The following is a 24221-nucleotide window of genomic DNA, read 5'->3' as shown; positions in this document are numbered from 1 at the left end:
TACACCAGCCTGACAGGCAAGAAAGAATGTTATTAAAAATAAAGCAAACTTGCAGTAGAAGTGGACTAAAACGACACAAAGTTATATAATTATGTCAACCTGAAAGACTGAAAAAGGAAAAAGCTCAGCTCTACGAGATGATTTGCTGTAAAGAAGACCACGCAGTCCAAAATTTTGTGGCTGCGGAAACGGCTCTCGTATGTTCATCCAGTAAGACTGTTTCCCTGGCAGCATCACTCTCTTGTGTGCTGCAGGGCAAAAAAAAAACAACAACAAAAAAGTGGTTTTAGGAGTTTAGTGTCTGTCTGCTTGGCTAGCAGAGTCCAGTCTGATTGTATGACTGAGGAGTACTTCTAGAATCAGTTATCTATACAAAAGTGTCTTCTTGGCTTAAATAGCAAAAAGTGATACAATTTGGTACACTGAGAAAACGCTTGCATACTTGTACCAACTACCTTTGCATCCCTGAAGGGAATTAACCTGAGCAGACTGAAAGGACAGGAGTTCCCATTATTGCAGTGAAATCTCAAAACTTTCATAAACAATGTTGCCTACTTCCACTCACATACTGCAGCCTGAACTTTCTTCTCTGTCCTCCTCAGCTGCCAACTTTCCCAGCTTGCGACTACTTCAGTGCACTCAGATATGCTATTTCAAAATGCAGGGAAAAGAAAATATATACATTTTATAGCTTTTTTTCTTTCCTCCATACAAACAAACTTCCCTCCCTCACAAGATTTAGTGCTTCTTCAGAACTCTTTCATCTCTCTTCTTTCATTTGCGCCTTTGCATTTCTGCTTTGTCTTTGGAGCTAACTACTACATGATGAGGTAACTCAGAGACGGTATCTAAATATTGTTCCAATAGCTACCCAGTTATTTCTTAAACCAAGATATTTTACTTATTTGAAACTTTAGCAACAATTTTATTTTCCAAGGAAGGTGCAAAAACTTACATTTGGCCCACCTCCATGCATCTTCAAAGCCCTCACTGTAGCAACAAGTACAACCACACTGGGAACCAAGCCAGAGGCTCTGCATTTGATGTTGAAGAATTTCTCCATCCCAATGTCAGCACCAAAGCCAGCTTCAGTCACTGTTAAACATTAAAAAACAAAACAAAACCACACATAAAACATGCTTTCGGTTAAACACTGGGGGATACTTCTACTTTACCATACAGTGCTTTTAAATATACACCAGTACTCAGTTTTGAATGAACTTTCAAATAAAGGTCTATTTACATTACTGAGTCTGATTAAAAAACTATTCCCAACCCAGAAATAAATTCTCTTATTCTTGATATGTACAATATGTCATCAAAAGTAGTCATATGGGGAAAAAAAACAAGCAATCCGAATGAGTTGGAATCAAAGTCTTTTACAAACATCTAGTCCTCCAAAATAGATATTTCTGTATAATTAGATTGATTTAAAATGTTTGAAAATTCTTACAGATATAAGACTTCCCTACGTTATTCCTTCTCCCTCGATTGCACTGAAGATATGCTTTCTTCACAACCATCATACCTAAATTCCCCTAGGTCTGCAGAACTTTTGGTCATCTCTTGCTTTTGTGGAGCAGATGTTTAATTATAAACACAAGCCAGCATCTACAGTCACATCTCGGTCTCGAAGATGCTACTGAGAAGTGAAATCTTTAATGTCTGACAGCTCTTTTGTGCAAAGTCCTGTTAATGTAGTATGACACAGGAAAAAAATCCGTGCAGAATTAAGATATGCTAGGCGAAGTATTTCTAGTACAAGTACAGATAAAAGAGAAGATAATATGTATTAAATGACAATCTCTTCGGAGATAATTTGCTCTGGTTTGTCAAATATCAATTACTTCTATTGCTTCTTTTAAGATCCAAGGAATTTCTTATTAGGCAAACATAAGCACATTGCAATTCAGAAATTCAAGGGATTAAAACTATTGGCTGAAAATTTGCCTATGTAACTATTTTCCACCAGAACACCCTGAAAGATGGAATCAAAGCATGGCTCTGGAAGATGGGAAGGGACTTCCAGGCAGACAAGCCCGGGTGGTAAAATAGCCCTCTCTAGAGGCTTCTGGACCCGATTCCAAGCAGGACTGGTTACGTCCCCATAATCCCAAACAGCTTGCAAAACCTAGCAAATTCCTTTTCAGTCTCTTCCCCTTGCCAGCATTTTAGACTCATGCTTTGAAGGTGGTCACAAGGAGCTGCCTGAACACTTGGGGGCTGGAAGCCTTCAGTGGGATCAAGGAGGATGAGGAGCAGCTTTCAGACCTGCTCTTGCTTCCGTGGGAGAAAGTCCCTCTCGGATGGCAGCTGATGGACTTTAGGAAGTCTCAGCCTTTGTGCATTTGTTCTCACTCCACTGGCCCCCTTCCACCCCTTTCACTTGGCACAGGCTGAAACAATTGCCTGCGCAGCTTGCTCCGAGGGAGGAAATGGCTGCTGGGGCTGGGGGAGGAAGCAAGAGCCAGCAGACAGGGCACTGGGCACGGCAGGGAGCAGAAACCTCTTGAGATAGTAACTTGACAAGTGTCATCATTAACGTTCCCCAACATCACTGGAATAAGTATATTACCTTTTTCTTGAATATTCCTGAGAAAAACATATCAAACATGGAAGCAACAACAAGAAAAAAAAGGGGTTACACAAACACAATGATACACAGGAACAAAGCTAATGTCAGGACGTGTCATATTAAAAGCAGAGCCAGCGATCACGTCTAGTTTCCAGTAACCCTCATTCTTCTCCTCCAGCCTCTTACGTGGCTCAGGGTGATTAATGAGAACTCTGTCAGGAATACATAAGCACGATCAATCTTTAATATAAACAACAGATAAACTACCAAGTACTTGAGAGGGTGGGAAAATAATTTGTCTCTTACGAAGGTTGCCAGCATATATACATAGCAGTCTCCTAACGTTTCCAAACAAAGTTTCCAGGGACTTAATCCTTTTCATGCCAAGCTTTTCCAAGGGTCAATTTTCCTTTGACTATGGATCCCCCTTTCTCTACCTTTCAGCAAGCAAAAAGCAGAGATCTTAGCCCTCCAGCACGTTCAGGAACAGCACAGGCAGCACTTCAGGGCTAGACTCCCTTCACACAGCCTAAAAAGCCAGGGCAAACACCCAGACACTTATCTGTTTGGCTCTGCATATTCATCTCTATTCTCTGCAACGCTTTGCTTTGATACGGAGGGCAAAACGCAGGCTTGCCTAAACTCGATGCATGTGAACAGTCCAAACCCTATATCAACATCAGAAAAGTGAAGAAAACATGTGTGCTCAGCGAAGTGACCACTACGACACAGAGAACAGGTTTACTCAGTTGGGAGGGAAATATCGGTGCTTTCTCGAACGTGAGGAAGGAAACAGGATGCAGTACAAACGCTGCCTGGATGAAAGTCACTAAGTCCATTTTATTTCCTCTGAGGAATAGAGAGAAGATGGAGTAATATGCCAAGCTATTATATTTTAAAATCTTTGTGCTGAAACACTTAATACAATTACTTTCAGATTGTTTCCTGCTTCCAAATTAAAGTGCCAAAGAAAAACAAATACAGACCATGAATGGGAAGTTTCAAGCTAGTCAACATTCAGAGATTATGAGATAAAACAGCTAATCACTTTAAATGAAAGAACAGGAATGCAAAGTAATACATGTTGTTCCATTTTGGTTATCATTTCTCGTATATGATTTGTCAACAGAAGGTAATTACAGCTTATGAGCGAACCGATGAAGATTTCAGGAACAAACGTCTACCTAAGCATGGATGTGGTCAGCTGCACCTCAGCTGAAGGCAGGGACGTTTATGATGCAACTCCTACTGCATGATTAAACAGTCTCTCTTTATTTTTTTAACTGCCTTTAAGAACAACACTCTCTTCCATGCACTTCTCTTAGTCTTAGACTAGGAGATGCACTCTTAACTAAGAGTGTGGTTATCTCAGCAACAGCAGTGGCTGAATTCTCCATTTGGAGACCCCCTTGTGCCCCCTGCAATACACCCCAGCTACGCAGCAACAGCACCCCACGACCCTGACCCCTGCGGTCCCCCTGAATCTCTGCTGCCCAGGCTGCAAGGAGGCATGAGGCTTGTAATAGACACCAGGATGCTGCCATGACGTTAACTGCTTGCTTTGATTTTTTGGCCACAAGCACAGTGGTTGTGATGACAGTAAAGAGGTAAATGATTTACCTTCAGCAGGCTTATGTATTTGCACTTCACTGCTAGCCTCAGAGTGCAATCTGAAGGCAACATATCCAAGCTAGTTCAGGGCTGTTATGGCCCCAGGTTTTACTTTCTGCTCCAAATTTCCTCCTTGCACTTCTAAGACTGGACAGTGATCTAGACAGGTTCTAAAATATTATTTTCTGAGCATAATTTTCAGGCCATACAGCTCTCCAGACTGTCTCACTACATGGTCATATAAAGTGCAAAACCTAATTACAGAATCACAGAACGGCTAAGATGGAAAGAGACCTCTGAAGATCACCTGGTCCAACCCCCCTGCCAAGCAGGGTCACCCAGAGCATGTTACACAGGATGGCATCCAGGAGGGTTTTGAATAGCTCCAGAGAAGGAAACTCCACAACCTTTCTGGGCAACCTGTGCCAGTGCTCTGTCACCCTCACAGTAAAGAAGTGCACCCTCATATTCAGCTGGAAATTCCTAATTCTACAAACTCTGTTTGATTTTATGCTTCAAACGTATAGTCTAAGTAACATAAGAATGATAGAATCATTAGAATGGAAATTAAAAATTAAAATCACGTGTATCAGCAGTGCACTACCAGTACATTAATTTTCATAATGGCCCACAAGTCAAATCTAGCAATTAATACACACACCCACCAGAAATTAATTCAATCAAAATGCTCCAGTAAGTTCAACTTTTTCTCACAAAAGACCCATGTGAGAGTGACCAAAAACTAAGCCCATTCTCACACACCAGGGTAACTTACGGAATCTTATTTCAAAGTAAAAGTAAAATTAGGCCAAACACAACACACAATTGCTACAGGGCTTTCTGCAGGTCATTTACACAATATCTACTTGACGGAGTTTGACTACCAAAACAACCAATAAACTGTAGCTTTCTTTCAGAGCACAAACCTGAAACATCCAAAATAGGTTAAAAACAAAAGGGGCGGGAGGGGAGGAGGGAGTGAAAGCTCATAAATGTAAAATTAAGCAAGAGAGATGATATGAAGTCTGTCAGGCTGTATAAAGCCAGAGCAAGGATTTCTCCTCTGCACAACTGATACCACTTGCTGAAGTCTTCAATTCCTCTTTAGGGTTCAGGCAAATGAACAAATCACTCCAATGGTTTTGTTTCTTGTTTGTAATTACCATAGCCTTTTGATGGAATTATGCCTTGCCAAGCACATCTGGGAATATTTTATCACCTATGCATGACAACAGCTTAAATAGTCAGTGTCATGGCTTAGGCAGCTAAGCAGATTTCACAGGCATGCTTAATACAAAATGTAATTTTTTCCTCCACCTGAAAATGCATCTATCATGCTATAACTGCATAAAGTAGTTCCACATTAGGCTCACATTTACATACTGCTTAAACCCCTTACAGAAAGTGATTTTTTCTAAAAAAGATATTTCACTAACAATGTAATTTCATGTAAACTAAGGCTAATTCCTACTGTACGTAGCTTCTCCCTAGTCAGCACTTTCTATCAGAAATCAACGTCAAAACAAAATGCTTGCACCACAACAGGCCAAGTCAGATGCACACACACGAGGTGAAGTTTTGGGACAAGAATTGTGAGCTTGGATTCCTGAACAATGTAAAAGGAAATGGAAACTCTGAGCTGCGAGCTGCCATTTACTCCCCACATGTAAACATATCTGTTCTGGTGCAGCTGTCTGCTGGTAAACTCAGGAAAAGAAGAGTTCAAAGTCACAGAAGCACATGAACTATGAACCTGGATCTCAAGGCAAGCTAGCTGTAGAGTACTGATATGTTCTTGTTTAAGTGAAAAATACCAAGGTGCACAACCGCCAAGATAAACTAGGATGATCAGTGAACAGGATATCATATTTTTGTTAGTATAGCTAGGGATGAATAAGCCAGATGTTTGTCCATACTGACTGGCAATTCATCTGATGTGAACTTCCACTATTATGACTGATTTTGGAATGGAACAGATTTTTATTTTTTTCCCCTCCTTTTTCCTCTTTCTTCTCCCCCCCGGCAGGTGATGGAGTTTTCCTGTTCATTTTTCTTCTGATGCATTGTCAGATAGCATGCAACAACAGCTGGACACAAAAAGTCCAGCAGAGTAGAAAACTACATGCAAGTATATTAAGGATGAGCATTTTTCACACCATGAAGAAAATAGCTTCAATTGTCTCCGAAAGTTATATGCTGTTGTCTCTCTCTCTGTCTCAGGGAGTTTTAGGAGAGAAGGGAATAGGAAAAATATCCACCATTTAGTTCGGCAGAGCACAGCTCACTGAAGTTAACAGGTACTTTTCATCCTGTGCTAAAGAAAGATGCCACGGCAGCGTGTGCTCTGCAGAGGTAAGGGCACTGAAGATGTCTCCAGACTTATCACCAAGTACAGATCTCAGATTGAACCAGCAGATACAGAAGTTCTGGCATCTCAGGTCAAAAACATCACTAGTGGGTTTTCTTCAGGAAGTAGACCTGAGCAAAACACATTCTGTTCTCAGAAAGCAAATGAAATGATAGTGAAGTTATGTTCAATATTAGATTACTATTCACTTGAGACTTTGTGTGGACATCTCTGCAAAGGTACACAGACCCACCTGCAGAAGCACCCCAGTGAGAGGTGCTGGAAATGCCAACTCCAGTCTCCACACTTACCTGCAAGCTGCAATACTCAGTGCTGCAGCAACCAAGACCTCTGCTGATAATAATTTCTTTGGAGTAAAAAATGAAAAATAAACAAATAAACCCTGCACATTTTCAACTTCTCCACCTAAAGAAAATGTATCACCTGAAAAAAAAGATTCATATTCTTCATGTTCAAATACTCTGCCATCCTACCTCACAACAGAGGCAGTTTGATTCATGTTGCCTTCCTCCAAAGGACAGACTTTTCACATGGCCATGAGTCTTGAGCTGCTCCCTCCTGAGAGCAAATGCTGCACAGGGTGCTTGGCTCCAGGAATATCCTTCAGCTAAGTGCCAATTCCCTTCAGACCTCCTAACAAACTATTTCAAGCTTTTGCTCAGAAACATTTACTTTTTTTTTTTTAACCAAAAAAAGCTGGATTTTGCCATTTCAACGCAATACAGTATTTAATGAGAAACTCAAGGTTATAGACTAACCTCTTGCAATCAGTCACTTTAAAAAACAATTGCTATTAACAGCCAGTATTTTCCGAGAGTATCCTATGCGTTAAACAAGCAAATATGCACAATGACTTGTACAGGTTATTCCCAGACGATAGACAGAAGACTAGCAAAAAGTTCACTTTATTTTCTACAGTCCAGATTGAAGAAGATACTTCTTAGACCTTGATTCTCTTGCAATTAAGAATACAATTTTTCTTGGCGTATTTTACAGGCCTGCGTATGCTGCATATGCTGGATTTGAAATTCAGGGGGCATAAAACCAAACTGAACAACCCAGGAGCTGGCAGGAGTGGCACTGTGTGACAGAAAGCATGCTCTGTGCATCTTCCCAGCTCTGCTTGCCTCCTCCCTCTCTCGAAACTACACAGAAGTGCAACTGCAGTGATTCCTGCCCACAAAGCACCAATTTAGGGCATGGTTTGACACTGTGGCTGAACCAAACGTGTGCACTGCCTTGCTGAGAGGGGCATTCCTGCTCCCTTTTAATTCTATCATGCTTCTCCCCTGCTCCAGCTCTCCTCACTGCCCAGACTTCCCCCAGGCTTTTGGTACGCATCTAATTGGAAGGTGAACTGTTGTAATTTGCTAACCAAAACAAACAAGCAAACCAACCAACAACAACAAAAACCAGAAAAAACAGAACTTTTTTTCCAGTGCCTTAGACTTAAATCAGCTCTTGTGAGACCAGACAAATGTCTGTGTCAAACAAGCAGCAGAAGCAGAGGAAAGAAGGGAGAAATAGCCCCATTTCAACAACGGCAAAATGTTAATTCATTACTAGTCACCTTGTCAAACCATACTCTAATATCTTGAATTTAAAATTTGATGTCTTCTCACAGCTCACTAGTAATGTGCTCATTATTTAGATTTATTACTAGAAATTAAAAAAAAAAGAAGTTGAAGATGTCTTATAATCCACAAACAATTCATACTATAGGAATATAGAGAGCTGCATGGGGCTTCATGGGCTACGTGCTTCTCTGAGTCCCTCTGCTAAGTCTGGTGGGTTTTATATCCGCTTGTTCTTACCTCCTGGGTTCTACAGTCAGGTAAAAGGCCATTACTCACAGGCTAAGTGTTGGGTCCTGCACAAGTGCTCTGTAATGCATAGCTGAATACATTAACCAAATTTAAACAGTTCTCTTCTAAGCTCCTTCATTTATAATGGTCTTGAAAGTTACATTACCCAGAAAAAAAAAAATCAAACAAAAGAACTGATTTTTAGATTGCAGCCTTTTACCATTCGCAGCACGTTTCCTTTGAGGTAACAGGCTATCCTTTTGCTCATAAGACAGATGACCATGTTTTTAAAATGGAGTACAATTAATGGCACAGGAATAAGGCAATTACATTATCTCATACTTAAGAGATCATCACAGCCTTTGGCAAAGGATTATTAGCCTTCTGGTAATTACAAAATTAAAACCTCACCACTTTTTTTTTTTATTTGGCATTGCATGGAAGGAATAATTAACAGCAGCACTGACTGATCTTCATTTAAGGCCATTCTTTTACAACTCCCAAACTATAAGGAGTGTATTAACTTACAGCATCCACAGTATTACCCAGAGTGCTTAGAATAAGTTTTATCACACCTAGACCACGTTCCTCTCTGTGTATCCCACCACTAGACTTACATTTACTCTCCCTTTTAAAGGATGCAGTTGGCTGAAACTCCAGCCCCAAGCACATCTTTCATCAAAGCGGGGCTGCTCTCTGTTGAGCTCTCAGATTTTGGCTCAGCCCGCTCCCCCAGGAAGAGCTACGGAAAACGCACTTGGAACAGGCATCGAGAAGGCACGTTATAAGCATCTGGAAAATGCTGACTTCAAGAAGTAGGCAGAGAGCCTCAAGATCTCTCCTGGAAATGTTCTACCCATTTCAAAGGGCCGTGAATTAACACCTGTCCTAGCACTGACATTGCACCAATTCATAAAACAGCAGAGGGGAAGAAAAGGAGCTTATTCTCCAGATAGCACAACACCTCAGCATGTGCCTTGGAAGATGATGTCCTTTCTAAACAGCAACAGAAACACGATCAGGTGATGAGTGACGATAAAGACAGCCGACACTGAATCCGTAACATTTTGCAGCCACACGAGGCACCCTCAGAGACCAAACCCATTTAGCTAACCACTGCTACGTGAGGTGCCGGTGCTCCCCCGTGTCTCCCAGCGGTGGTGGTGAGGCCAGGAAATCCCCTTGCCAGTCAGTCATGAGCACTCCTCCTTATCCCGATCCTAAAACAAAGTGCCTGCACAGGGATGGTGCAGAGCAGTGTCTGTCGAGGCCACTGCGGCCACACAACAAAGAGCGTGGCCGAAGCAGAATGATCAATGCTGCTGTCATGTGGCACAACCACCCGAGGCATGCCAGGCAGGGAGTCATCCATCATTTTGGTGTAAACCTACACCATAATGCATGCAACTATTCGCCTTGGGCTAACTCCTCCAGTCCCCCGGATTCCTTACAAAGGCGCACATCTTGAGAGGTACTTCCCATTCTGCCCTCCTCACATCCCAGCAGTGCCTGCTTCTTATGATAATGATTTTTCCCATGATTTAGGTGCCATCTTTTCAGCATAGGCATATACTGAACCCTCCTTCTAGGAGCAGAAGGTTCCGGTTTTATTTTATTCCACTTAACCTCTGCTAGGAGACAATTTCTTGCTTTGTGACTGGCCTGGGAGGTGATACCACCAGCACTGTTCTTGACAAAACTACTGAGCTGTGGCTTAGAAATTCATGGAAAAGGGCATCTCCTGTTATGTATCTGCAGGAAGAATAGGAAGAATAGCATGCCACTGCACTAGCAGTTTGTCTCGGTGGAAAAAAAATTGCCCGGTGCAACATGGGCTATAAATAACTGCACAAGACCTTAGAAAGAGCTTAGGTGGAGAGAGAGCTCTTTGTTGGCAGAAATTCTATCAAGAGTGCAATACATGTTTTAAACACATACACAATTTAAGATATCAACACAGAATGACTTCCTGTAGAGAGAAAGCACACGATACAGTTAATACTTATTAAGGAGATGGGAAAAAAATGCCTGGAGGTGAGAAGATGTAACATAAGCCAAAAAAGAGCAGATGAAGGGTGTAAGTGATGTAAGTGATGTAAGGCCACTGTGCTGCAAAAATGCTAAGAAATAGCCATATGCATGAAAAATGCACCAGGAACAATTCTGGAAACTGCAGAAACTTTTCAGCTGTAAACCCTCCTACATCCTTTGCAGGTAGGCATTACCTTGGTTTTAATTACCAAGGCTTTTAAAAGAGATTGTGCAGGAGCAGCATTTGGATCTCTCCTCAAAGTGTAAGACTGATGGCTTGTGTCAAACATTAATATGCATTTACTGTTTTTCCTAAATTTTTTGGATGAGGAAAAAGGACTCAGCTGGTTAAAATCACTGTGGAAAATAACTGTGTCTATTGAACCGTGTGTGTGTATACGTGCAATCTATCATCTAGAAAGAATCACAGACTGAGGAGGGTGACAGTGCTGAGGTCCCACACCAACAAATCCCATGTGGAGAAGGATTTTCCTATATGGATTTTCTAACTAAGAATTAATAAATAAATAAATCAATCAAACCAAACCATAATTCTATGAGTTTACAAGCCAAACCCTTTCAATAGCTCATGACTAAGTCATTTGTTTAATGCTTAATGTGAATTTCTCCACTTAACCACAATTCATGTAATCAAGGCAACAGAATTCCCATTGCAATCTACCCATTACCATTTTTGAAATATTTGTACATTATTAGCGGATCCTCCTCCAGCGAAGATTATAATTTATTAATATACATATTTTTTTCAGTTCCTCTCCATAATTGCCCATCATCTTGTCATCCCAGCTGCTCTTTTGTACTCGGCCCTCCCCCGCATTTTTGTGCTTTTTCACCGCTTGTGCAAGCAAAGGGCCCCACACCGTACGCTGAACTCCTAATCGACTGCAGGAAAAGCTGAACCTGCAACCCGTGATTTATGAAGCTGTTATTCAGCCTCTTGGGAGCTCTGTTCGAGATGCAGGAGATAGATGCAGCATCCTCATGCATGTAAAGCATCTGCTCTGTCCCTGACACTTCATTCCCACTCAGATCTCACATCACAAGCATGGGCCTTATTACTGCAGGAAGCAAAGTTGAAGAGTTTGAGTTTGTCAGCTTCAATAAAGCTGTCAGCAGAGAAAATCAAGTATAAAGGGTCCAACAAAAAGGACCCAGCCTATAAAGACAGATAGGCCACCCAAAGCTTAAAAATAGTTGTGACCCACATTTTCTCTTCCTGCATTTGAATCTAATCTATTTTTTCAATCAAATCAAATTAGTTACACAGCACGTATATAAAACTGCAAAATCAAAATATCCGTAACGACAGGGTCAGAGCAGCAGACCCTGATATACTATCTAGGGTATTAATCTCCTCTTTTAATGTATTATTTTATAAAATCAGAGAACAGACATTGAACACTTTCAGATACTGTCAACATCTGATCTTCAAAAGCACTTTGGCTCTTTGCCAAAGCAACACTCTTCCCATTAAGAAATCATACTAGCCATATATAACCTAGTATTATTTGCAACCCAATTAAAATATTTAGAAATGGTTAGAAAAATTTATATCCCTCACAGTGAATTCTCAACATTTTGAATGCTCTTCCTGCTAGGTCATAAGATCAGATATGTATCAAAACCTAACTTCTGTTTTCAAAGAGAAATAACTGCTTCCAATTAAAATTATGTAGAAATTCCCAGCATAGAATAGCACATATGGTTTGCTGTTTGAATACTAACAACAACAACAAAAAAAACACAAAACACAAGAATTTGAAGTCAGCACACACACAGTTTTTCTCTTTTACATTGTGTCTCATCATAGAATATTTCATAAAATTTATGAGGCAAACAAAACATCTGCAAATAAAAATCTTAGGAGTCCTCTGATGTGCATTTTTCTTCTGAGACCACCCGAAAAGATATCCAAACCTTTTCACCAAGCCATGACATTACTTCATTTGAGCTGGTAGAGAGAGCAGCGCAGGACTAGAAAAACATTTCTAATTTCTGCTTCAAAAATCAATGTAACTTTCAACAATTCTTCCTGAAATATCTATTAACTGAACACTCAGTGTGCAGTGTGTATGGAGTACCAGTGTAAAATAGAAAAACAATTTGTTAAATATAAACATGTAGTAGACTATATTAAAACTCTGCCAACTATAATTGCTGTAATCAAAAATGGAAATACACATTTATATCCTTATCAAGTTTCACATTTGTATTGATTTTTCTGGAGCCTTAAAGGCTAAGTCAACATTTCACAAAATACACACACACCAACAAACATTCCCTCCCCCATGTTTGTACATTATTAACAATTTAATTATAAAACATTTATAGAAAAGAAATCACTCGTCTGCAGATTCATGACTCAAAACAAATAAATAAAAAGCGGGCTATTTTGACATGATGGAAATGTCTGACCAAACCTAATTCTTATGCACGTAGTCCATAAAAAGAACATTAGATTTCAGTATCAAAAAGACATTAAAACAAACAAACAAAAAATCTATTAAACAGCTTAGATTTTCAAATGGTATTAAAAATAAACCATCCACTAAAATTAAAATTCAGCCTTTGAAACGGGACTTCAATTCTGTATGCATACTATGCCCTGCTGACCCCTGCTAAAGAGTGTAAGTCAATATGAAATACTCATAAATGGAGAAAGAATGATGGATTTTCTGCCAAATAACCCTAAGCAAAAGTATAGCTGTTAGCTAGGGAGCCTTTGCCAATCAATGAATTAAGAAAACCTCCTAGCATGTATGATGTTTTACTATTTACATTTTTTTTTGACCTCCGATTCTTTTCTTTTTATAAATAAAAGCAATACAACCAGTAGGTAGCAGAAGAACAAAGAACTGCTTATTTGCTTCTTATGAGTTGAGAGCTTTCAACTGAGGTATGATTGCCAACGTGGGGAGGGAAGGGAAAACACAACAGAGGTTGCAATGTCATCTGTTTCTTCTGAGTACACTGGTATCCTCTTTACTAGGAACTGGGCTTTCCTCTGCTCTGAACGAATGACAAATCCTTCCCATCTATCTTTACCTTTGGAGAACAATCCTTGGAGCAAGAATAATGGACAAGACTTAACAGTTGTACAATCTCTACTTTTAATTTATAAATGTGATTGGCAGAGGAAAGGGCCGTGGCCGTATAAAGTTCTAACACACTGCAGAAGTCAGCATACACAGCATTAAAATACTCTTTCAGCTTGTCAGTGAAGTCCTGATGCATGTTTAAGTGCAGGCAGCTGCCACTGCCCTGCAAAAGCCCCGTTACCTGAAAGTTCCTATTACTGTGGTGCTTGGCATCTCCCTGTAAGTCATGGAGAGACAATTCTTGCCACCCAAAAGTTTACAAACTAAAACCAGAAAGATTGGGATTAACTATGCAGGCGTGGGGGCTGAGATTATTTGTCTAAATCCACAAAGTTAGTCCAGCATAGAGCTATATCACGAAACCTTAGCCTTGCTTTAACAGTTGAGCAAAAAAAACCACAACACCCCACATTTGTTCATACAGCAAAATGCTTGAATGTAGTGGCAACTGCATTTAGTTTCATTTGAAAGTAAGGACTGAAGAAGTTGGAGATGAAATAACACAACATAAAAAGAAACTGTCTGGAATCTTAAAAATGAAAGCTCTCCAGAGGATCCCAGCATGGAGCCCCTTTCTAGTGGTAGCAACAAGAAATTAAAAAATAAATCCTTGAAGTCCAACATTTAAATGTAATATATTGCACGTTGCACTGGTGCCAAAAGAAGCTTAGCAAAAAGTATTTGAGCTTTATTTTTCCTTTTTTGGAAAAAGACTACTAAGATTGAAGTATTTTATGGCATTAACAAAATCTACTGAAGATTACTCCTTTAGTGCATTAAACACACACTGTTTTTATAAGGTGGCTTGTAAACTCGTTCTATAATGTCTGCACTAAGTGCATGTAAAACGGATACCCTTTGAAACACAACTTTGTATGTACCAAGCAGACAGAACAGCTAGCATTGTTAGTTTATTCTAACAAGAGTACCAGTACAATTAACAGTCAACTATTTAGCTTATAAAAATTTACTGCTTCTACTTAAGTTTATACCATTAAAATGTGCGACCATTACACCATTGTCATATTGCACCAGGAAAGACAGAGTTAGGTATGACTTTGCTTAATGCAATGTCCTCTCAAATGCAGCGTGCAATGGGATGTGCTTATTAGCAGTATGAAAGAAAGCAACTGCCCAACATATAGGCCAAGCATGAAAAACAAAGTTCAGAAGGAGATCGGGTTAGGATTCCAAAAACATATTCAGGCTTTACTTTTCTTCTGATTTAGAGCAATTCTTCTCACCTTCAAGAGATTAAAGAGATGGATGGGACAGTCTGCTGAGTTGTTTATTATAATAATTTCTGACACACTGACAAATATGACACAAGGAAGCTCATTTCTCTTCCTCCTTCATCCCTTAAATCTTCAAAATCCCACTTGGATAGCCTATATTCACTGACCAAAAAACCCAACAGCTCATCCTTTCTATTTACCTTAACAGAGTACCAAGAAAAAAATCTGACTGATGGAGAAGAGGAGCTTGGAGGTTTACATGGTAAGTATTTTGCTGCTTTACACTTGCACAGGGGGAGGGATAAGCAGGTGATGTCAGAAATCTTGACAATGTTAGATGTGTTAAGTGTCAGAAACCATGACCTCTTCCTTAGCTGAGCAAGAGATTCATCACAAGGAGCAGCCAGCTGCATTCTGTGTTGAAGTTAGTACTGTTTCCCTTCTGTTTCCCCCCCCTTTTTTTTTTTGGATGGGGAAGGGGGCTAGGGGGATGTTGATTGTGCTTTGCTGTTATTGTCTTGTTTGTTTGCTCGTTGATTGGTTTGGTATCTCATTTTTCTTCTTAGCAAAGCTGCCTATATACGTGTCCACAAGAGTAAGCAAAGATTGCAAAAAAAACCCAAACTTTTCCATCACATGCCAGAGCAAGTTAGGACGGGTTCTATAATCTAGACCCCAACATTTCTGGGTGCAAGTTAAGCTACCTGTCTCTAAACAAACCTTCGTCCTTAGCGAGGCAATTCTGACATGTGCAACCAGAATAAATTCCATCTCATTGCTGCTGCTTTGTACTCTTCCTCTGCTCTCTCTCACATGAGATGCGCCAGTTTGCAAAAACTGCCATGACACTTATGAAACAATCAAAATCTTCTTCAAAATAATGATGGGATATTATGGAGGCAAGAAAAATGAGGCGCGGGGGCATTTCAGAAGAGTAGTTTGAACAAATAAAAATACGCTCCCCTTGAGCAGGAAATAAGAACGCAAGCAACGGGAGAAATTTGTGCAAAACAAGAACTTTACAGAGGTGGAAAATTTATCCTGAAGGCTGCCAGTAAAAATTTCAGTTGCAATTTACACTAGGCTGGGCCTTCAGCATTGACTCACTTCAGTGGATCAGCCACAAGTTTGACATTACTTCTACACCTGAGGATAGCAATGAAGAACAAAGGGGGAATGAAGGAGGTTAATAGCGAGAAATAAAACAAAATAAATAAGAAGTGACTGCCTAAATACTGATAAAGACAGATTTCCCCACTCAGTCATAACACAGGACTCTGCCTAAACCCTGTGCAGCCCACCCAGCTGTCCGGCCGAAGTGACAGCAATGAGGTTGAACAAAAGACAAGCAATCTAGAATCAGTCTAACAGGCCAGCTTAGACCAGCTTTCATGAAAAGGGGGAATGAAATGTCAGGAAGTCTGCAGGCTGCTGCCAGAGAGGCTGAAGAGACGTGCGAGGGACTGCAAAGCTCAGGCCTCAGCCAGAGGCCTATGCTCACAGCAGCAATGGGAGAGGAAAAGGAGAAGCAGAGCTATGGGGCTCTGATTATCTCGAACTTAACAAGAGTCTGTGATTGCCCTGGATACCTGACACCGAAGCAGGGAATGCCTTCCATTAGAGAGCACACAACAGAGCTCAGCGGTTGTGCTTTGTTTATATTTTTTTTTCAGTCAGACTCGTACAACGTTGCTCGCTGGCAATATTGAGAAGGCACAGCACGTTGCAACTGCAGCTGCAGAGTGAGCAGAGAAGCAGGCAATGCAGACAAGACAGAGAAAATCAGGTTTAGAAATACATTATAAAGAACATTTGGGGAGGAGGTTATTTATTTATTTATTTTTGCTTTGGCCATGGAATGCGGTCACACAAACAGCGGGACCTACGCAACTGAGACCGGTGTCTCGCTGCTGGCCATCCCAACTCACCCTCCCCTGCAGCAGCTCTGGTGTTTTTGTGACTCTGGGCTGAACTGCTTCTGTGTTAAGTCAGCAGAAAACAAAGCCAACAAAAAAGGGCAATAGGTTTCTGCCGGGATGTCATGCAAAAATGGTTGAACACAGGATGAGAAAGACAGGCATAGCTGCTCTGGCCACGCTGGCTCAGTCTGATCAGCTATTTGTGGATGCTAATCCACATTAGCTTTACTGGCACTTTATAGCTCAAAATGAGGCTTTACTTTTATAAATAATTATTTCAGCAAAAATATCATCTTATGTGGTATTATCTCGTCTCTCTGCTGCACATACAACTGTTCGTCCTGTCACTGGCCGGGAGGGGAAGGAAGGGGATTTTTTTTTTCTTTGCTGTTGTTGCAGTTGTTTTCAACCAAGACCAATTCTCCAGTTTAGTTTATCACGTGGCTTCATAAACAGGTGTGCTGGCAAAAGTGAGGGGTTGCACGGGACTGGAAACAAGCAGCTTGGAGGAAGGAGGCTGCTTAGACCATGACAGAAAATGAAATAAATATATGTAAAACTGGTGCAAGTTCAGGCTTATTTTCTTTAGTCTGCACATTTAGCAGGAGAGTTCTGCTCCAAATTAATTATGGCTTAAGTAAAAAAATAATATATATATATATAATTATTTTAACATCTCATATCACGAGTGAATTAGCATCCTTAGAATAAGATTTTTATTCTACTATACAGGAAATGGTTGCACACCCTGCCACACATTTCTCATGTTCCTGCTTTGGATGCATCTGCACAAGGCTGAGAACTATGCTCATAGCTCACGGTCCCTAAAATACCTCTCCTAGCCATGCCGTCTTGCTACATACCTTACACTATTTCCAACGCTTTTTGAACTCGTTCACAAGATTAGGCAGCTAACCTACATGGAAAATCATGAGCTGAATTTGCTCAGACAATAGCAATACGTGTCACATCCAATGTGAGGAAAGGACTGGAACTGTACAAGAACAGGTCTTTGGAAGAAGAGAAATACAGAAGCGTGATTTTATTATTATTATTATTTACTTTTAGCAAGAGGGAGTAACTAACTAGTTCAGCTAGTTACAGAACCGCAGCTCAGCTGTCCTGAATTCCTACCATCTGTACGAAAGACTGGATTAACTTTGCTCCCTGAATTTCAATGGCAGCGCGGGCTTCAGGCTTGTCACTACACTGAGCTGAACGTGGGGAAGTTTCCTGCTAGCTGCTTTGCTGTGTAGCTTCACAAGGCAGTGGGCTCCTCGCTTGTAAGGATGTGACCTCAATGTGGGTTGGTACACACCTTCTATCTATGATTCCAGAAGGCAGACTAATTTTGAGCCCAGTTTCATGAAGATTTGTGTTCTGTAGAAGTCTGGAACAAGAGCCCTTAACCAGCAGCTCGTGAAGGTTTTCATCTATTGCAGCTATACCACTTTGTCTCCCAAGAGACAAACCAGGGCCAAAGACAAACAAAGCAAAAAAAGTGTTAAACACAAATAGGTAGATAATGGAAAAAAAAAAAAAAAAAGGCATGGAGTGCATGGGAGAAGCACTGAAAGCTGAAGAACCCAAACCCATTTCAGGCTCCAAAACCTCTATCAAGATTCAAGACTGCTGTTAACCTACTTCCATTCAGATGATACAAAACTAACTTCCCACTTCAATGGATTGCTTGCTGCAGAGATAAAGTTGCTGCTCCCAGCCTACAAAAAATGTTAGATATCCTAAATGCTTTTGCTTTTTGCTTCACAAAGCCACAAACCAACTAACAAGACTTAATAAAATACTGATTCTATTATCATTAATAAATGTACTCAGAATGCAAAAGTGTTCTTTGAATGGAAGTTTGATTCTTAGCAGGAAATGAGCAGTAACACAACAAAGCAGTAACACTGGAGAACACAACCATTTTTCTTGAAATGACCATGCATTTTAAAAAGAATATGCAAATACATGAAATGCTCAGACTACCTTGGAGACCTCATGTTTCATCACCTTATTTTCTTACACAGCTCAGCATTTTCCCACTCCTATCTAACCAGAAGTGAGAGAATACTGAACCAAACTTGTCCCAAGAATGCTATTGCTAACAAATTATTATGTGCAAATGTCCAACAATCTTTGCAAACTATATTTAATCAGAAATGCAGAGGTTAGCAAAACTGATTCCAGGAACTGATTTTGTTGATAATACTTTAATAGAAATCTAAAAGTAATTGTATGCACTTTGCTGTTCCATTAAAAAAAGTTGAAGAATATTTCTTTTACTGACATAAGGCTAAGGGAGATTAGAAATTTCTATAAAGATGAAGAAGCAGAAATGAGAAAATAGAGCAACAAATATTCTTTAGAAAGAAGGAATCCCAGAAGACAATGGAACACAGATACATGAAATTTCTACCTGTTCAACATTTCTGTTGTTCTCTAGGTAACAACAAAGTGATATATTTCTAATTTTTTTTTAAATTTTCTATTTCCCCATCCCCACCAGCTGAAGTCATCATGCTCAACATTTCAACCCTTTAATTTTTCCTGGTATATTGTTTGCTCCTTTTTAAGATTTCTGTAAGAAATCTCTATCTTCTTGTTCACTAGAGAACAAGTTTGTATAAGAAACCTTTCCTGTCTATTAATACATAGCCTAGGCTGATTTATATTATAACAACATGTCCTATAACACTGCAAACAACTCCCATATCCTTTTTAGGATCACCAATGAATTTGAATAGAAACAATATTTCCAAGTAATTTGGTTCTCTTTACGTAATTTATAGTAACATGTAGGTAAGATATAACCATATACATGCACATTTCTCTGGTAGTTTTAGGGCACAAGCACGTTTGTGTTTCACATTATGGCACCTCTTCAAAAGCATTGTTCCATGGGTATTCAAAGTGCTATTTTAAGGATTAACTTAAGCCAACCTGGCCTCAGCCTTCTCTTCTGCTGTTCCTAGCTGGATTTTCTTACCATATTCTTTGCTCTAGCACTAGCACAGCTATAGCAAGCAGCTATAGTAAGTTCAAGAAAGCTCATCCAGCTGAAAGCTGATCATTCATTCTCATTTGATTATGATACAGCTCGTAGGCAATTAATTTTAATTGGGGCTGTTTAGTCCCCCTTGCCTCTCTCTCCAGTCTCTTCGATACGTGCATTCCTTTGATAACTAGCTAGTGAGGGTGTTCAGGACACAGGCAAGAGAATGGCTACAGCAGTGGAAAGGCATTACTACTGTGAGGCAGCAACACCCCTTCCATTTTAATCAATCCTCAAGTTTAAAAACACTTAAAAAAAAAAAAAAAAAATCTAGTTCTCTGTAAAGCACTTGAGCCACAAGTTTATTTTGCCTGCTACCATAATAGCTGGTTCTACATGTCTACTGTTGCTCCTTCTGGCTGACTTGTTCTGAATTCTTATTATCAAAAGAGCCCATCCACACATGCTTTCCTGGGAACACGAGGGCCTCATGTGAAGTTTTACAATACAGCTGAGTCAACCTAATGGCTCAATGTCACCAAAATAAGGTAGTCTTACTCCTCCTTTCACCGCTGTCTCCCTGCTGTTACCTTTGCACTGGCTCAGGCACATATGATCCCTGATTTGTCTGAGCTTGCTGTACTGGCAGAAAAAATGATGAAACAGGAAAATTGAATGGTTTTCATCAATTTATCAAGAGAGGTCAGGTGAATACTAACACAAGGAAACATGGGACGCCTCTTTCAATGTAAAGAAGTTATTTAACAGCTTTGGCATCCTTGTAGAACTTGAAGCACGGTGATGGGAATGCTTGAGGCAAAGAGCAGGGTGAGAGAAGTAGCGTTTTGTGTTTTTTATGCATTCACTTTAAGATTACTACATTTTAAGATTATTATTCATTCTAGCAGTTAATTAAGTAGCATTCTTTACTTTTCATTGCTATTTTATCTTTTCTTTTGCATCACTGTTTGCCAACTTACCAACAAATCATAATATAATAATTACTCACCAACAAATCCTTTTTCCCCAACTAGTTTAAGGGCAATTTTATCTGCCAAAACAGAAGAATTTCCATGTGCGATGTTAGCAAAAGGTCCAGCGTGAACAAATACTGGTGTTCCCTGAATAAAAAATATACATATTTCATTAATATCATGGATAGGTAAGAACACAAACTCAATTGACTTGCAAGCTAATCAAAATGATACACAAATCAAAAGCTCATAGAATAAAAAAGGGGAAACTTGGAAACCATTAACTGAATTAAAGCTGGCTTTCCCTCTATACAACAAACACAAGTGTTAAGATAAAAAGCTTTAGACAAAAAAGTCATTTTTTTCCATGTAAGATGAGAACTGTATAACAGAAGTGAAATACTCATGTTACATCTTCCTGTTTCACTAACACTGAACAAATCTCACACAAAATATAAACAAACACCTGTTCTTACTGCTTTCTCTAGAAGTAATCACACAAATAATTGTTTTGTTTGGAGCAAAGACAATTACATTTTTTGCCACTGGTACATTAAACTTCAGGTTTATTCTAAGAAAACTTTTTTTTTTAAAAAAATTGAAGTAAGAAAAGGAGAATATGTATACACATTGGCAGAGGATGTTCTCCAGAGACCGAACAACTAGGCTAGATCCTAAAGACAATTCTGCCCTATACACGTCAGAGAAGAAACAGTAGAACAGGAGCAGAAAAAGTAAATAAACCAGAAATCAAGCTTTGTAACAAGACCGATGTAGATTATTACCATCACAAAACACTGATACCATAGCCTTTACTTAGAAACCAAGAAAAAAAAAAAAAAAAAACAAAAACTGTTAACAATAGCATACTACAACATGAATAGGGCTTTAGGCATTTATGCAAAACTTAACGTGAACTAGGTACACCTTCAAAGCTTCTTATAATGCTAGGTATCAATCTAATAGGAAGTACTGTGCAAAATAAAAGATTATCCCTCTCCCAAAGGGCTTGGAACTTAGAAATAAAATACAAACCACTTCTACCAACCTAAGCCTATATTTCCTCAAGTTTTACTTCTATCTTAATCCATTATTCGCCCTTGTGGCATTCAAATAAATAACACTGCTGTTTTCAGCTACGAGATTGAAATCCACAGGACTTACTCTCATTTGTGTTTTATCACTAAAAAAAGTAAAATTAAACTTAATGAGTCCTTCATTTTTTGTGGCAAGCAATTACAGGTCCACAGCTTACTACAGCCCAGAGCACACAATGGCAGATGTGACACATGGAAGCTCCAGAATATCAGTACCAAAGAGGCCCTCTGACACTAAGTTGAAATGAAAACACACTACTAGACCACTGGCATTGCAAGATACTCCCCTGAAGATCTGAAATCCACCAGAAGACAAGAGGGAGTTATTTGAGTGGTCTTTTGACAATGACCATCCTGGAAGGAAAATACAGTTTAGATCCTTATGGGAACAAACTCCAGCAGAACCTCAGGAGCCTCCGGTGCAGCCTGGAATAGACAGTAATTTCTTTCCTGGCCAACTTCAGGCACTCTGTGTCAGTCCTGCTATCTCACTCTGCAGAGCGCTCCTTATTTTCGTTACACTCTTAATAAGCTATATGAGGAAACATAGTGGTACAGGGATGCATTCTGCTGACTGTTTTCAGTACAGGAAACTTTATTATCCAAGCATTAGTAAAAGAAAATAAACCCTGAATGTCAATAAATATCTGAAGTTATCTGGCAGCTAGAAGGATGTTTATAATACTTATTACCATATTTACTGTGCATGGCACTTGAAATGTAACATGAGCAGATGAGCGCGGAGCAGCCAGACTGCAACTACAAAGAGTTGTCCCATACAGCAGCAGCTGCTCTGTTACGCATGGTATAAATAAATGCTAAACATTATGGGATCGGTTCACAAGGGAACAAATCTATCATGACAAATATGGATAAACACTATGAAATCATTATGTACATTTCAAACAAAGTAATCTTAATTCCACAGCATTAGATACAAGTTCTGCCGAAGCCCATATTTATTGGAGGTGGAGTCAACAGTACTAAGCTAGCATTTTACCATGTTTTCCATTTTGAGATTTTCCTTTCACTTGTGTTTATAAAACACTAATTCCTTGAGGTGGCATTTCTGGTGACAGAGTAGCAGAGTTGTGATAGAAATTGCCCCAAGAAATTTCTTTAAAAAAATTAAAATATACACGTCAACTCAACATGGAAAAAAAAAAGCATTCACACGAGTTCCATAACATGCAGGACTAATACTCAGTCATTTTTGATTTATGAACTACTAGACCTCTTCTCCAGTGCGTATGAAGTCCTTGCAAAGCTAGTGCACATCTGCTGAGTAGGTCGTTCTTCTCCCTCTATCATGGGCTCTTAGAAGCAACTCCTCACAACTCCACTGCTCAACAGCATATCTGCCTACAGGCTCTTTGCCAGATCACATAGAAGTACAGCTATCTCTGCAATGGCTGCTTGAAGCTACTGCAGTCACAGCCACTATTAATTACAGATTATGCCAAATTAACTGTCAGTATCAGCTAGAAATCACCCAGAAGATCTCCCGCTCCCTCTCCTTGGGCAGTCTTTTTGCCATTCCCCAATACCAAAGTGGACCTGATTTGCAGAGTAGTTTCATCTCTAACTTGCAGGACAGGTCTGTAGCACAGTCTGGGCTACATTTGTGGTCTGTGTAATTATATTATTCTGTTTTTCACCACCACTGAGTTGTAGACAGTGGATGTCCTTGTCACAGGAGCATTTCTCATGTTACTATTGTCAACTCATGGTGCTGGTGCTAAAGGTCTTTACGTTTTTATAGAGAACTTGTTCTTTGTGAAGAAACAGGATTATGTTGCCCAATTACTTGCTATTGTTAGTCTCTTTGGAAACTTAAAAGGTGCCTCTTCTTTTGGATGCTGCTTACTAGGATTATTTCAAGTGTAGTTTGGGCTTCAAATTTCATTTCTGGCTTGTGAGAAAAAAAAGAGATTGGAAATTTACACACACATCAGAAATATATTGTTTTCTATAACAGAAGGAACATTATTACATCCACCATCTCAGAGTACAGTAGAATTAGCTTGGCTTAAAATCTGTCATGCTGGAGGACTCCACACTCTCTGGTGGATCACTGCACTACAGTCAAATGAACAAGGCAAAAGATTGCCCTTATTTGAGCTATCAAAATTAGCAGATATTAAAGCTGTTAACTTAAAAATTAATAACAAGCTATTTATTCACAAAATGGGACATGAAACAAGCTTGAAGCTCAAGAATAGTAACAACAGCACAGGCAGTAACAGAATAGGCCACTGAATCTCTACACACAGTGACAACACAGACCAAAGGGAACACACCAACTAAAGCACAGCACTACATTTTGGGCCCCTCTGTACAAGAAGGATATTGAGGCCCTGGAAAGTGCCCAGAGAAGGGCTATGAAGCTGGTGAAGGGCCTGGAGCACAAGTCCTGTAAGGAGTGGCTACGGGAATTGTAGTTGTTTAGTCTGGACAAAAGGAGGCTCAGGGGAGACCTCATTGCTCTCTAC

At 39.7% G+C, this 24221-nt stretch overlaps 1 protein-coding gene across 6 annotated transcripts in view; it reads right to left on the bottom strand.

Annotated features, from left to right (window-relative positions):
- The window catches only part of MTHFD1L (methylenetetrahydrofolate dehydrogenase (NADP+ dependent) 1 like), a 147615-nt gene that overhangs the window by 65148 nt on the left and 58246 nt on the right, over positions 1-24221 (bottom strand). For all 6 annotated transcript variants that reach the window (XM_035321071.1, XM_035321072.1, XM_035321073.1 and 3 more), the window contains 2 exons: positions 20668-20779; positions 956-1095 (listed from right to left, as the gene is read on the bottom strand). In XM_035321071.1, coding sequence (XP_035176962.1) covers positions 956-1095; positions 20668-20779 — 252 coding nt within the window. The remainder of the gene's footprint in view (positions 1-955; positions 1096-20667; positions 20780-24221) is intronic.

This window comes from Oxyura jamaicensis, chromosome 3, assembly GCF_011077185.1.
Source record: "Oxyura jamaicensis isolate SHBP4307 breed ruddy duck chromosome 3, BPBGC_Ojam_1.0, whole genome shotgun sequence".
Taxonomy (NCBI): Eukaryota; Metazoa; Chordata; class Aves; order Anseriformes; family Anatidae; genus Oxyura; species Oxyura jamaicensis.
This window is presented reverse-complemented; position numbering and strand designations above follow the sequence as displayed.